Source organism: Ochotona curzoniae, unplaced genomic scaffold (genome assembly GCF_017591425.1).
Source record: "Ochotona curzoniae isolate NIBS_2020 unplaced genomic scaffold, NIBS_Ocur_1.0 contig_21, whole genome shotgun sequence".
In the NCBI taxonomy this organism is placed as follows: domain Eukaryota; kingdom Metazoa; phylum Chordata; class Mammalia; order Lagomorpha; family Ochotonidae; genus Ochotona; species Ochotona curzoniae.
The window spans coordinates 11,257,307-11,272,917 of record NW_024465322.1 but is presented as its reverse complement, the minus strand read 5'-3'; the positions used below and the strand labels follow the sequence as shown (position 1 = coordinate 11,272,917).

The window sequence follows — 15,611 nt, the reverse complement described above, 5'->3', positions numbered from 1 at the left end:
AGTAGAGATGTCATTTGTTTAGTTCAGTACACTGTAATCTTCTGTGTAATATTACGAGGTTAGACCTAGATGCCATGGCAGTGGTTGTCTGGCATTACTCTGGCCATGCTCTTGTACAGCCTGAGTGTGATCCCTGAGCGTTCCCATTGAATGAACCTGGGAGAGTTACCTTCTCTCCTCGTTTCCTGTTTTTAAAAAGAGGATAATATTAACTGTGTTATAGTATGCTGGAGGATGATACCTTAGAACATATAAAGTTCATAATTCACATTGTCATGTGGTAAATATATGCTAATCATTATTCATATCATTGACAATAACCACTGTTATTTTGATTTATAATACTAAGCTGAACTTTTACAAAATCAATAAATTGCCAGTTATCCAAACAGCCCAAACTGAAGCCAGAAATCGGGAGCTTTATTTATAAAGTTCAAAGTATTTTCTGTCTCTATTTTGGTTGAATACATTCTGCCCAGCAGTCAATCAGATCAGTAACTCCAGGCTTTGATTTCCTTAAGATGCTAACAATACAAAATTTTAAAAAAAGAACTTTCAAAAACAGGTGCATGTATGCTTAAGAGGAACAGCATCTGAGAATCTCCACATAGTGGATTCATTCATGTTTGAGCAGTATCTCAGAAAACAGCACACAGTAAAATTGTGCTTTTAGTATAAATTACTGTGCTTTTTTTTCTAAAACTTTCTGAAAAAAATATTTCTTATGCAGGTGTTATTTGTTGTTCAGGTCGCCCAAATGAGGCTGGGTCTCACGTGATCTCTCTAATAACAGACACACTATACTTTGGTGTTTAGTGTCTCTTCATCTGATGTGGATGCGCTCAGGAAATGAGACCAATTCTATTTGTCCTCGATAGGATGGCTAATTTCAAATCATCTTTATCTAAATATTTTTTCATCTTATCTAACGAGCCAGTTGTGAATATTGTCTTAGACCATGCCGAAGACCAAGCACATGTGTTGCATTTTCAGACTGCTTAGAACAGATCTTTAAAGTAGTAATGAATAGAGGTTTAACGCTAAGTCTTAACAAGCAACTTAGTACGGTCAATCAAATCAGCTTTTCATACAGTTAAGATAGATTAAATGCTTTGTCTTTCTTTAAACCGTATTAGGACTGTTGTTATCTTCCTAGCTAATTATTGGGAGATTTTAGAGACCAAAACAGACAAGAAAGCGACCATAGAAAGCCTAGGTCACATTTTAAAAAACCATATCTATTTTTTTAAAATTGTCTATAAGATTATCCACCTGGAATGCAGTAAACATAACACTTTTCATGTCAACCACAGGTAATAGCATACATGCAATAAGTGGTTTGATTAAACACCTTCCCCTTGCTAGCTCTGTGGACCAGTCTGTAAGAGACCTCAGTATCTAGCTTCCTTACTATTTACCAGGGTTTTAAGCTACTGCATAATAGCATAAACACAGTGAATTCAGCATAATCAGATAAATCTACAACCACCATTTTCTTTTGATCTGGCCACTGCAGGCACTTGGGGAGTGAACGAACAGATGGAAGATCTTTCTCTCTCTCTCTCTCCTTCTCTCCCCCTCTCTCTGTAAATCTGACTTTCCAATAAAAATAAATAAATCTTACAAAATAATAATAATAATAATTTTAATCCATGTCATAGGCTATAAATCCATGTGTCTATCTTTTGAATCTAAGTGTCTCCCCCAGAAAGTGGGTAACTGTGTAAGATTATAAGTAAAATAAAAAAGTTTTGTAATAAATTTTGAGCTCATCATTTGCAGTACAAAACCCTATGTTTTTCTTAATTTACATGATAAAACTTCAAGCTATATTAACATTTCTCAGATAAATTGTCTTTTCAGTAGGTGCTTTCCAAATCATTGCTCTTGGCAGTAAATAATTATTTTTCTTACTATGAAACCAAGTTAAAGAGTAAACTTTTAACAAACGATCTTCAAGAAAGTTTATAAACTACAATTTCATCTAATATTATGTACAGACAATAAATGAGTTTTAATAGCAGTTCATCAACGTTGATTCTTCAGGTTCTCACTTTTACAAAAGTCAATGAAAATTCTTCCTCTGCCTTTGACACACTGCCTATGGATGGCTAACGTCTGTGATGACTTGTGGCAAAAATCCAGCAGCTACCAAAGACATTTTCATCGTAATTACAGATCAGGAGTTAGCTAATTAGAAGAGCAAAAATGTGTCACATACAACATGGCAAACTTTTGTTAACATTTTTTTTCTTTTTTATTCACCATAGCTCAAACTTATTGGCACTTAACAGGCAAATCTGATATCTCAGATTGTCTGAAACTGGAAACGAGCATATGTTCCCTAACTGACATGCTGATGAAAACCCTGGGGGAAATACCATTAAATGTTGTGCAGTCAGCTAGCAGTACTAATCTGTTGATATCTCTGTCAACATTAGAATCAGACATTTGGCACGGCGGTTTAGATGCTTCTCGTAACGCCTGCATACAAAGGAGTGCCTACTCCATGCTCTAATTCTAATTCCCATCTCCTGCGTATGTGTGCCCTGGGCAGCAGCAGGTGCTTAGATCCCTGTACTGACAGACAGAACCCAGAGGTCGAGGCTCCTGCCTCCCACCTGGCCAAGTCCTAGATGCTGTGGGCATTGGGTGAGCCAACCAGCCAACAGAAGAACCATCCGCCTTTTTTCTGTCTGCCTATCATGCTTCCTTCCGACCTTCTTCCACCAAAAACATAAAAGGAAAGTAAGTAATAACAAAATTACACCACTTTCACTCTTAATCAGAAAATACAAAGTTACATTCCCATGCATTCATCTGTATGTGAATTTGCTTGGTGAGTGTTCTTCTATACTCCTACTATGCAAGGAATAATTTCAGAGAAAACACCATTCTCTCCATCTCTGACTCTAATTCTGCCTCTTAAAAGCTTCAGGGATTCAAGGAAAAAGAGATGACATTCAACTGTGGAATTCACAGGAGTCATGGGAAAAGATGGATATGAAATGGACCATAAGAAAATGAGAAAATCTAGGGAAGTGATAAATTACAAGGCCTTGGCCTCTTTCATGGATGAAGGGCTCACAGCGATTAAGCCACACAGTAAGAAAAAGCAGGAAACGTAGCATGAAGATAGATACTAATATAATTAGATCTGTAAGGAATATATGAGGGAAGTGGGATGGGAAAGCAGAAATGATTTGGAAACAGGCAGGGAAAGGATCTGGGCTCTGGGGACAAAAAAATTGACATTTATTTGGTGCTAACATTTGGACAGAAATCTCCTGGAGATATTTGTTGCCAGACGAATCCTGGCTAGATAGCAAGGAGGACAGTGTGACACTACCTTGATGAATCTACCACCACCCAGGACCTGGCTTCCAGCCTTGAAGCCGCAGAAAGCTGGTCCTGCCAGCAGAAAACAACATGTCAAGCTGACTGGCACATGTTTTCCCTGAGGCTGAGCTCCATGGAAATCAGATGTTGGCTGCATGAGCACTGACTCAGAACAGCTTTCTTCTTTTTCTACACGTTACACAGCCCTAGACTAATGTTGCAAGGACTCGCTCTCTTTCCTAAGCACTGCCGAACCTTTCTGATAATTACTTCTCTGTCACTTCAGACTCGTTCTGATGGTCCACCTCCCACCTACGTTACATTATCCTATAGGCTTATGAGAACTCTAACATTTTTAAAGGGAAGCCATCTCCCTTTAAATTCACTGTACAAACATGAATTATCCTACTCGTGGCAATATTATTCAGGAATTTTTGGAAGGCAAGTACAGCTGCAGTCAATCAGCCCTACTCTGCAGTTCATTAAAGGATGAATGAAGTCTAGAATAGAGGAGCAACACATGAGAAATCTCCTTTAGGAGAAAGTAACTGATCAATAAGCACTACTGTAGAGGCTCGCTGAAAGCACAAAGTTCATATACGAACGGGAAGGAAAACTACAAACACAAAAATCACATAAAACATGTAGGTCAGGCTGGCAGAATGGCCCAGTGGCCAAATCTTTGCCTTACATGCGCCAGGATCCCACATGAGCACCAGTTCATGTCCCGGCTGCTCCACTTCCCATCCAACTTCCTGCTTGTTACCTGGGAAAACAGTGGAGTATGGCCCAAGATCTTGGGACCCAGCACCTGTGTCAGAGATCCAGAAAAAGCTCCTGGCTGCTGGCTTCAGGTTGGCTCAGCTCTGCCCACTGCAGCTAGCTAGAGATGGAATGAGAGAATGGAAAATCCTTCTCTCTGTCTCTCCTTCTCTCTGTAAGTCTGTCGTTCAAAGAAAAATAAACAAATCTTTAAAACAAACACACACAGGTCATCTCTCACAATCTAAGTGGAGAGCAAGGAAGAGTAACCCATCTTGATTCTAACTGTGCCACAAAGAGCCCAGCAGGACCTGCGAAGGACTGTGCTGGGAGCAATGCGGAGGAATCAAGGGCTAAGGAAAAGCTCATGACCATTTTCCTAACAGAGCTTTTCACACCTTTCAGCTAAAGGCCTTGCTAGATATTCCAGCACCTCACATCTCCCCACAACAGTGTGCCACAAGTCATTCAACTTTTGAAAATACATTTTGTCAATCTAAACATTTTCTGGATAAAGTAATCCTGGCTATCCCAAAATTCTGAGTTGTTCTAACCTATAATGATTAGGAAGTTCTGAGTCAGAAAATTAGCTTTGAAAAGAGTCAGTTTTATAAATGTAGAAACTTTTTTTTTAAATTACATTGCAAAAATCAATGCTCTTGATTGAAAAACAACACTACAAAGTAAGATAAATTGAAACAGGATCACAGCACAAAAATGAACATCTTACCAACCTGAGCATACACACACCAACTACCTTATTCCAATGGGTTGGATCTTTAAAACTGACTAACCAATGTAAGATAGAATCATGCTAGTCTTTATGTGCATTGTATTAGCGAATCTGAATTCCAAAACGAAAACAAATTTTGATAAACTACCTGAACTTACTCAACTACAGTCACTTTAACTTACAAATCTATTTCAGTTGAAAATTGTAATACATAAAAATATTACAAAATGTGTAAAACATGCTACTTCAAATTTACATAACATGCATTTCATTACAATATGCTTTTAACACCATTTATCTTTATTTCTAAGTGTTTAGCCAATATTTATCTAAGAAATGTGGCAATGAACATATAATTTATGTACAGTTTAGAAACAAATCTTAAATAGGTATTTGCTCATACTCAAAGAACTATAAAGTGATACAATTACTACCATATTCCTGGAAAATGAAATTATTAAGATTCTGACTATGTTATTTAGAGAAAGTTATTTATATAGTTTCATTCAAGTAAGATAAAAAGTTAAACCCACAAATGCAATACACAGGATTTTTATTTAATCACAAGTTTAGTTCAGCAACAAAAAAGAAAAAATTAAATGAGCTTACAAAACACAAATAGTTAAGAGAAATATTTTTTAATTACACCTAGAAACCCTAAACTACCTACCACTTACCAAGAACGTTATTCACAAAGTACCTATTTAGAGTCCAAGAGGACGGGTTCCAAGGCATCCTGACCCTCAGTCGTTCAGGAACACTGAGCAGGCTCGCCTGCCATGGAGGAATTGCCATGAGCTCAGAACTGCTGACGTGTTTACAACAAAATAAGCATTAACTCAGCTTTCAAGGATGTTCCGACTCTTTACTCTGCTTCTCATGCAGTTACCTCACAAGACACCTGGACCCTGGCTGTTTCTGTTACCCCTCAGGTTGACACCAATCTTTCTTCTTCTAGCACTCTCCTGAGTCTAGGCATCGAAGCATTCAGTGCATGTAAGTATATAGGCCTCATGCAAGATTTCTGGCAGGAAAGCCAAGTGCTTTCAGATACACAAAGCAAACAGAACAATCCTAAATTAGATTTCCAGATATTTACTGACCTATAAACTCTGTGTGGTTGTCAATCACTTTAAAGACTTGAAGCACTTGTATATAGCTGATACAGCCAACTCTTTTTCCAAATTCATGTTATTCTATAAAACTATGCATGATGTCTTCTGCCTTTATTAATTTACTATGTAAGGTAAATATGCCCTTCTCCATTAGCAGCTGTTTCAATTTAAAAACTTTTACAAAAGAAATGGTTATATAAAAAAAGAATTTTTTCAATTTTGATATAAATAACAGCAGCCCTAGCAAGCACAGATAGCATTTTTGTTTATTCATTTTCATGTTCTTTGAAATGTAGAGAAGCCCAGTTCACTTGCTCAGACCCCCAATGTCTGCAACACCTTGGACTGAGCCAGGACTTGACCCAGGAACCAGCACTTGCTCATTCCACCAATGTCTGCAATGGAGTGACCCAGGAACCAGCACTCGCTCAGACCCCCAATGTCTGCAACACCTTGGACTGAGCCGGACTGACCCAGGAACTAGAATCTCATCTGACTCTTGCATGCACGAATGGGATCCAAGCACATCCAGAATTATTTTCTGCCTCCAGGGCATGTATCAATAGGAAACTGGAAGGGAAGCCAAGTAAGTGGGCTCAGACCAGACACTCGATTATGGGATACAGGTATCGCAAGACGTGACTTAACTGCCACACCAAACTCCAGGCCTTTGTTATCATTTTAATCAGCATGAGGTTCTGGGGACAAGATGGCCAACGCACTGATGTGCATAAAGTACGCCCTTGCCAAGGGTTGCTTTTTAAGTTTCAAAGCTTCCAAATGAACACTCCCTCATTTCTCAGCATGAAGTGAGTCTCTAATTCACCCAATTTCAGTAACTACAATAGTTCTTCAACACTATAATGTATATCAAAGCTCAACTCTTGGAAACTATACTTTTATGTCAAAAAAAAAAAAGGTTTCTTGGCTTGCAGGAGGTTGATGCTGTTGATGCAAGGTGCCAGAACAGCTGTGCCTCGGGGAATGTTCACTGTAGATGACTGATCGCCAGTGGGACATTCAAGGGGAATAGCAGATGTTGCCAAGGGCACCTCAGGCAGCCTTACCTATAATTTTCTGCTCTACTGTATGTCATGAAAGGACTCTAAATATTCTCCTGTTATTTCAAAATGGATTCTTTAGCAGATTGTAGGAGGACATTGTGAGCCTGGAAGGCCAGCGAGCACAGGTTTGCATTCATTGGGCAGTATTTGCATGAAAACGACCAAATGGCTATCTCTTGCATACCCGTTGGGAGATAGTTCCCACGGGTTGAGTAAACAGCATGTAAATGAGAACACCTAGTGCGATGTAAAGACTAAAGGAATTCCAATCTAGAGTGCGAAAACAGTTGATGGTTTTGTTTATGAGCTCGATACTTCCTCCCCTACCCAGTACGGACTCTCAGTGTATAAAGTCTGATGCCCCTAATAAACTTCGGCTTTGACCATCAGTCAGGGTCCACGCGTGTTATTATCGGCTCCGTGCACCAAGTTCGTCGCTGCGGGACAGCGACAGCAGATGCTAATACCACGTGCCAAAGCAATTAGCAAGCTCCTATGTCAGAATACCCTGCCGAAAGCACTCTGTATAAATATTTTGAAAGCCACAAAGTAGCTTGGTGATAGGAAATTAGGAGTAAGCTATGATTAAAGAACCATCAAATTCCTATTTTTAGGTGCTATCTCTAGTAGTCTCTCACTATGTTCAGGAACACATGCCCAGCAATGCTTTATGTATCTGAAGAAAATGAGATTGAGTTGTTGCGTTTGGCTTCCTCTTCGTTTATTCGCGCTAGATGAGCTTCTCCTTATGTGAAGGATAAAAACACACTGAGTTACCTGGAACACTCAGTACAAAAGATTTATTTTTCCTTTTCATCATCGTAGCTGATATAAGCACCTTATTTCAAACAGTTTAAAATTTAGCAATGAAAAGTTCAAAACTGCTTAACCTCACTAAGAATAAAAGACAGAAATCACTGATTTTAATTCACTCTATATTTTCCTTAGTCTGGCAGCTAATTAATTTTGTTCTTTAGCTACAAAACTCCAAAGCAATGAATATATGTTCAATGATTGTGCTACTTAATATCTGAAATGAATTTTTGGATAAAAAGGTCTTTAAAATATAGTAAGCTAGGTCTATTCCAACCTATCTTACGCATGGTAGGACTTCAATTTTTTTATATCAATAGCTTTATATTACCCCAATATTACATGTGGAACAGTAATCTACTCCAGACAAACTGGCAGACTCTCTGAGAATCCATTAAACCTAGATTGCACTCAAATTACATGTGTTATGTGTTGATATTATACAATAAGAATTTATGAATTCCTAAGATGCGAATGAAGCCAAATATTCCCTTCCCGGTTTTGATGTGCTTTAAAAATGCATGTGGGGGTGGGAAGGAGGAGAAGGGAGGATACAGTGGATAGGCACAGTCATGACCAACAGCTGTAAGCCAAACCGGCACTGGAAGAACATGCTAAAGCCCCTTTAACACCATTCCTGCTCACCTGAGATACTCGCAACTATTCGGTAATTTTAAAAAACCTCATTCCTTGTAATGCCAGTAACAAGTCACTAGCAAAGTGGTATCAATATAGGAATGAGCATTTTTCTTTGGGCAGGACATAACGTGCAACCCCTGGTATGTATAAAAGTAATGCAGGACCATCAACCACGAGTCTTTCACTCTAACTTCAAGATAAACTGATCCCATCAGAGCAAAAAATCACCGGGATTCCCTAGTAAAGACACAAATTCCAATAAATAATCCCAATCATCATTTCATTCTTGCTCTAGCAGATAAAAACAGCTGAAGCTATGATTTCAAAAGATCAAATATAACATTTCTATTATCAAAAAATATTGAGTGGCCTATAATAATTCACTTAAAACTGCTCAACTCTTAATAAATAAGAAAGCAAAGATGAAAAGCACATAATACTAAAACTTTTAATTGATACTCAAAAATGTAATTGAGTGAGCCTATTTCTGAGTGCCCTAGTCACATACAACAGAGAAAATGTATGAATTTATTTTATGTCACTTATTATGATACACAGTTTAAAATAAAATGCTCTCATTATTTCCAATTAAGTTATCTAATAAGATTGTACTGATGGTGTAAACTCTGAACTTGCAGCTCAGCTATTATCATTTTTTTGTGATTTTATTTGTAAGGCAAAGCAATAGAGAATGAGGCAGAGAAACAAGGAAAGAGGCATGAGAGAGAGACCTACTTCTTTCTTCCCCAGCTATTCAAAGCAGCCAGGCCCTGGCCAGCCTGCAGCCAGGAATCAGATCTCTAGCTGGTCTTGCACACAGATGACTTGGCCATCTGGCTGCCTCACAGGGTGCACCAGCAGGGAACTGGATCTAGGCAGAGGAGCAAGGATTCGACTCTGCACTCTGACAAAGATATGCCACTGTCAGAAGAAGCAACTTAATCCAATGCACCACTGATTTCACTATTGCAATTATTTTTGACATCTTCATTGTTATCAATATATTTTTTACCTATTAAAAACTTAAAAATATTGTACTTCAACATTAGAAGTTGTTAGCATAAAGGAGGAATTCCTGATGCTCGGGGTGTGACTGCTATTCAAGACAATGAAGCTTCATAAACCACAAACAGATATTGTGTGCATTCTTTAACATTTCTCCAGGTTTATTTCAAACACCGTATACAGCCACAGAGTGCTTTACTTGGAGTAGGCACAGAAACCAATCGTTTTATTACTGTCTAACTACAATGAAAGTTAATAAACTCCCGGGAGCCTTTGGTCACCCACTGACCGACAGCAAGTGTCCCTCTCAATCAGCCACTGTTTTCCCTGTAATGACCTGTACCCGCAGGAGCCTGAAGCCAGATGAAACATGAGGAAAAAGGAAGAAAAGGGAGAAAGGTTTACTTCAATTCAACTCGGTTGAAAAGGCTCACCTCCTTTTCTCTAATCAGGCACTTCAGAAAAAGCCATCAATTAACCCGAGTTTCCTGGGACACACCAACCAGCATTTTATATTTCTACAATGTTACACACATTCTCTAGCTTACATTAAGGTTATTTTTTCAAGTTAAAATGCAGAGCTGTACTTGTGCTTTCAATGCACCTCAAGAGCACTAAAATTCACTTAGGGAATAAATGTAAATTAAAGCTGATTATGGGTTTTGCAGCACAAATGGTAACTCTTTTTTTAAAACAAAGTTCAAAATGAGCTCCAGGTACTTTAATTGAAAAATAAACCTAATCTAGAACTACTTGATTTTCAATTTAATGGCACAAACTTGATCTCACTATATGATTTATTAAAAAGTAACCTAACCATCACTGCCCCATTTACTAGAGCTTTACGTAAGAGCATAATTCCCGAGCCTAGCATGATAGCCTAGTGGATAAAGTCCTCGCTTTGCACACACCAGGATCCCATATGGATGCCAGTTCAAATCCCGCCTGCACCTCTACCCATCCAGCTCTCTGCCTGTAACCTGGAAAGCAACAGACAATGGCCCAAAGCTTTGGGACCCTGCACCCACATGGGAGACCCAGAAGAAGCTCCTGGCTCCTGGCTCCTGGCTTTGGATTGGCTCAGCTCCAGCAGCTGGAAGATCTTTCTCTCTGTCTCTCCTTCTTTCTGTAAATTTCATTTTCCAATAAAAAATAAATAAATATTGAACAATATAATTTCCAACACAGGGAATATGAGGTCATCTCCTACTTTCCTTTTCTGTCCTTAAACACTACCTGTACCTACCTGGTGAAATCAAAACTACATGAAAATAAGACCGATGATGGCGTCATCTCATCTGTCACCAAATTAATTCAATGCCTTCCAAATTTTCTACTAATTTATTATATGATAAAGGGTGCAGTTTAATAGAGTTTATAAAATATAAATGTTCGAAGTAGGCCATCTATGAGCCATCTGAGCTAATGATTAATATTCCTCACAATGGCTCTGGTTTCCAATTTTGAGATATTTGTAAGACTGTCATAAAAGAGTTCTTTCTCCTATCCTTGGAGAAGGCAGTGGCAATTTCCCGTTTCTCCCACCAACAAATCTCAGGTTCTTGCTTTTAACACAAGCTAACAGAGCTAAAATTACAGGAAAGAACATACAAGCAGTGTATTTGCTCAACAATCCCATTGTTAACAATGCCTTTTCGTTTTATATTAAAATCGCAACTTTATACCATGAACACAGACGGCTGCTTCTACCTCCTGCCCTTCTTTTCACATATACCGATGCCTCTGCTGTTCAGATTAAGCCAAATTCTTACTGTATTAAAACCTGGAGGGGCCCAGCGCGGTAGCCTAACAGCTAAAGGCCTCGCCTTGCACATACCAGCCATATGGGAACCAGTTCTAATTCCAGCGGCTCCACTTCCCATCCAGCTCCCTGCTTGTGGCCTGGGAAAGCAGTTCAGGTCGACCCAAAGCCTTGGGACTCTGTACCCGCATGGGAAACACAGAAGAGGCTCCTGGCTTGGAATCAGTGCAATTCTGGCCTTGTGGCCACTTGGAGAGTAAATCAACAAATGGAAGATCTTCCTCTCTGTCTGTCCTTCTCTCTGTATATCTGACTTTCCAATGAAAACTAGTTGGAGATTAAAGTCTCAACTAGAATTTGGGAAATGAAAAACTTTCTAGCATTTTCACACTAGTAACAAAATATATTAGTAATTTTCAATTAGATTTAAAAAACTGTCTATATATAGTTGCATTTTATGTACTCTGAAGAAAAACTAAAGTTAACTTTTTATTCAATGAATGTTTCCAGTATAGAGTGGTGAAAATTATTTGAAGTTTTTTCTTATGACTATTTAATCACTGTAAACTTGTCTGTGGTTTTATTTATCTGTAACTTATGTTGAAGAAATTATAGAAATATGAGGTGGTAATTGCTAAGTTTGCTATCTCTGGCATAAAATTTCCTTTGTTCTTAAAACTTTCTTATAAATGAAATGCATTTATGTATTTGTATTACAGATAAAATATGCAGTAACAGTTGTTTTAAAAATCATATCAAAATAAGAATGAGCTGCATTACCAAGAAACATTCAAGAGATTTTTCAAATAGGATTCCAAAGAAGGCACAATTCAAAGTTGCATATAGTCACAGCAAACTGAAGGCAGGGACTAACTACCAGGATGAACTGAGCTGAAGCACCTTCCCGTGCTCTTCCTAAGTGAATTTTTTTAAGTGGGAAGAGACTAAGCAATACACTTCAGTCCAATTGTTCCTAAGCAGTTGAGATTTCCTGTCTCTCGCCTTCATGTAGACTGAGCAGGGAAATCCATTATTGCAAATAAATGTTCCTGTTTAGCCTTGCGAGTTAGATTTACACCACACTCTAATTTCAAGCTATGCCTTACAGCCACTCGGTATGATCAAAAAAGTAACTGAAAAATAAACCACATCCTGAAAGCTACACACAAAAAATGACAAAGCTAATGACTCCTGAGAAGAGTCTGTATCGATGACTCGGCAATAGGACTCAAGAAGCGTGCTCTCAGCTCGCAGTGTACCACAGTCACAACCAGCCACAGGTGGCTCAAGGGGGAACCAGGACTCCAGAGAGAAACAGAAGTGTCCTACTCAGAGGCAGTGTGGAGAACAGGCGAGTGCTTCAGATTAGCCATATCCAGACAGGTCATATCTGCCTAACGCACCTCATGAAGCAGCATTTACATTCAGATCCCATTTTGACAGACTGTTCCCTAAGACCACTTCAGAACATCTGAAAGTATGAGTCCTGTAACAACGACCTTCTCTGCCTGCATAAACTCCACGACAGGTCTGCAGCAGGCAAGCCAGCTTCTCTCAAGAGTTTCAAATTCACAGACTGCCCAAGGCACACTCCATGCTGCAATAAGCTAACAAGAGATGTCACAGAGTAACTGAATGATGTCAAGGTTTCATATGTTTTAAATAAAAAAGCTCAAAGCTCTTTAAAAAAAAATTGAACAGCCATGAATTTTTTTTAAATATTGTAACTGGAAATATTGTAATACTGTGAAAATTTTCAATTGTTCCCCAAATTGGGGCATGTGAAACACATTCTGTCCAGTTTATAAATATCCCCTTCCCTAGTTTTTTATTTCATTTATTATTAAGATAAACTGAAACTAGATGCCCAAGAGATTTGCTTTTATAAGAGCATTCCTTCAGCAATAACAGGCTCAGCTGTGTCTATAAAATCAAGTCTCCATTAAGTACCATGTTTCATTACGTGCACCCAGGCGTCAACCAGCTACACCTACTGGTAAAATCCGCAGGACCATTCCTTCCAGAACCCCTCACCACAGAGGTGGTTCCTGGAGGAGTGCCCGGGCAGGGTGCAGGAGCCAGGAGGGCAAATCGCCCAAGCTTCCAATGACTGCCCTCCATCCGGCCAGCGGAGGACCTGCAGTCACTCAGGCAGCGCAGCCCGGGGTGGACACCATTCACAACTCTCTCAAATGCCACGCCAGGGCTAGTCACCTGTCTGAGAATCCCTGTCGCTCCCTTTTGGCCCGCTGGGTTTTTCCTTGGTGGCCTGGGACTCCAATCCCCGGTACCACCAAGCTGGACGCACACAGAGGAACCGCGCTGAGGACACAGGCCGCCCTCCTCCGCAGGGCTGCATTCACAGCAGGTGAAGGGAAGCTGACCGCCGTCGCCAGCCAAGGCATCCAGTGCGTTCCCAGTTCAGCGGGGTCCCCAGAACCCAGCAGCAAAACTCCTGGGAGCAGTCTATCATTTAATTCTCCTCACTGTCACCAGCAGGTGCCCAGGTCCTACTCCAACTACCCCCACCCAGCAGATTCCTTTTGGAATCAAACCTGGCTCTGCTGCCTTGCCAGACCTGTCCTGGGTCAGAGGGCCAGCCTAACCTCAAGTCGGATCTGCCTAAGGGTGCCGCCAAACCACCATCCATCCCCGCCATTCCCATCCCAGGAGGGCGGGCGTTTTCTAAGTCTTCCATCTGCCTCCCTCGGTCCCTCGCTCAGATTCCTTAATGGCCCATTAGCTTGGGGATCGATGCCAGTCGACTTAAGTGGAGCTGCCACGCGAATACGCATCTGGCGGGGTGTTTATTACCGGGCCTAGAAGCATCAGGCAAAAAGTTGAGACGGTGGAGCCGGCACTTTGCAAACCTTGAGGGTGTACGGGGATGGGCACAGGCAGCGGAGCGCGCGGTGGGGGGCGGCCTCGCTGGAGCCCGGCTTGCCCTCCAGGACTGTGGGCATCCATTCGGCCGGGCCCAGGCGCCGCCGTGTCCTCCCCCAGCGCCCCAGCTCGCTCCCGGGAACGCCGAGCCCACTCCCCAACCAGCCGCCCCACTGCACCCCGCGCCGCCGCAGCCGCCGGGGGCGCGCAGTCACTCACGTCTCGGAATTTGTTCCACTGTCCGACTTCCTTGTCATACTGAGAGATGGTGGTGAGCCATTGTTTATCATCCAGAAAATTACCGCCGTCCGACCGCCCCCCGGCCGCAGCCACCGCCGCGGCAGCTGCCAGCGCCTGACTGCACCAAGCGGCTGCACACACACACAGCACGGCGGACACCTTGAGCATCTGGAGAAGGAGACACAGGCCAGGTTGTGGGGGTTGTGGGGAGGCGGCTGGTCAAACCAGGGGTTCGGAGACTCGGGGCACCCGTGGAAAACATGCAGCCTCCACCTGGCACAGGGAGGAGAAAGACCAGCAAGGTCTAAGGGTTCCCCTCCCCTCAGGCTTGCTCCCCAAACGCAGACTCTCTGCCTGCCTCTGCCTCTCTCTCTCTCCCCCCCTCTCTCTCACACACACACACACACACACACACACACACACACACACACACACACACACACACACACACACATACACACACACACACACACACACACACACACACACACGGTGGCGAGCCGGGGAGGAAGCCCCGGGAGCAGCTCCGGGCCCGCCACGCCGCCGCCTCAGCACACCGTACCTTGTTGCAGCCGGCGGTGCGCTCTCGGGGCTCCTGCTGGAGAATGCGGCCGGGCGCGCCGCCTAGCCGCTGCCGCCCGAGCCTCCGCACGCGCCGCCGCCTCGGCCGGCCACTCAGCGCCCTGCGCCCGGCGCTCCGCACCCGCCTCCCACGCCGCCCGGCGCGCCGCCCGCGCCGCCCGCGCCGCCTCCCGCCCGGCCCCGCTCGTCCCGCCGCTGGCGCCGCGCTCCGCAGGAGGGCTCGGCTGGGGCGCGGGGAGACGCGAGCTGCGAGCCCAGGAATTCGGCTCTGCCTGAGCGCGCTCCCCTCTCTCCAGCCGGAGCCAGAGCTCCAGCAGGAGAGCCGGCGGCCCCCTGGTCCCTGGTCCCCGTTGGTCTCAGCACAGGGCGCGCAGTCTGCCCTGCCCCGAGCGGCCGTTGTGGGAAATCGAATCTAGGGAAAACTTTATGCGTCACCGGACAGGGATCCCCGGGACTTGATTTCCTGTCAGCCTGCACCCAGCTCCGCCTCAGAGCAAGGCCATTTGGGGTCTTAGGATACGTGTTTCAGTTCAGAAATTCCCAAGTTTGTCGTGAACTTCTGGATCCTTCAGGAGCACAAACCTCAAAATCGTGGGGTTGGGGATAGAAGGGTTTGGGGGTTTTGTCTGTTAAAGGTGGAAATCATTCCAAGTGTTTGAGTGATGTCTTGTCCA

General features: G+C 42.5%; 1 protein-coding gene across 5 annotated transcripts in view; it reads right to left on the bottom strand.

The window, feature by feature from the left end:
- SPOCK3 (SPARC (osteonectin), cwcv and kazal like domains proteoglycan 3) overlaps positions 1-15,045 on the bottom strand; it is a 117,282-nt gene extending 102,237 nt beyond the window's left edge. Inside the window, exons 1-2 of one of the 5 annotated variants that reach the window (XM_040971422.1) lie at positions 14,918-15,045; positions 14,335-14,523 (exon numbers count right to left, since the gene is read on the bottom strand). In XM_040971422.1, the coding sequence (XP_040827356.1) occupies positions 14,335-14,523 (189 nt within the window). In that variant the 5' untranslated portion in view covers positions 14,918-15,045. Of the gene's footprint in view, positions 1-14,334; positions 14,524-14,917 lie in introns of those variants that run through there. The other 4 variants (XM_040971423.1, XM_040971426.1, XM_040971425.1 and 1 more) reach the window with 4 other exon arrangements.
- Positions 15,046-15,611: the final 566 nt, after the last annotated feature.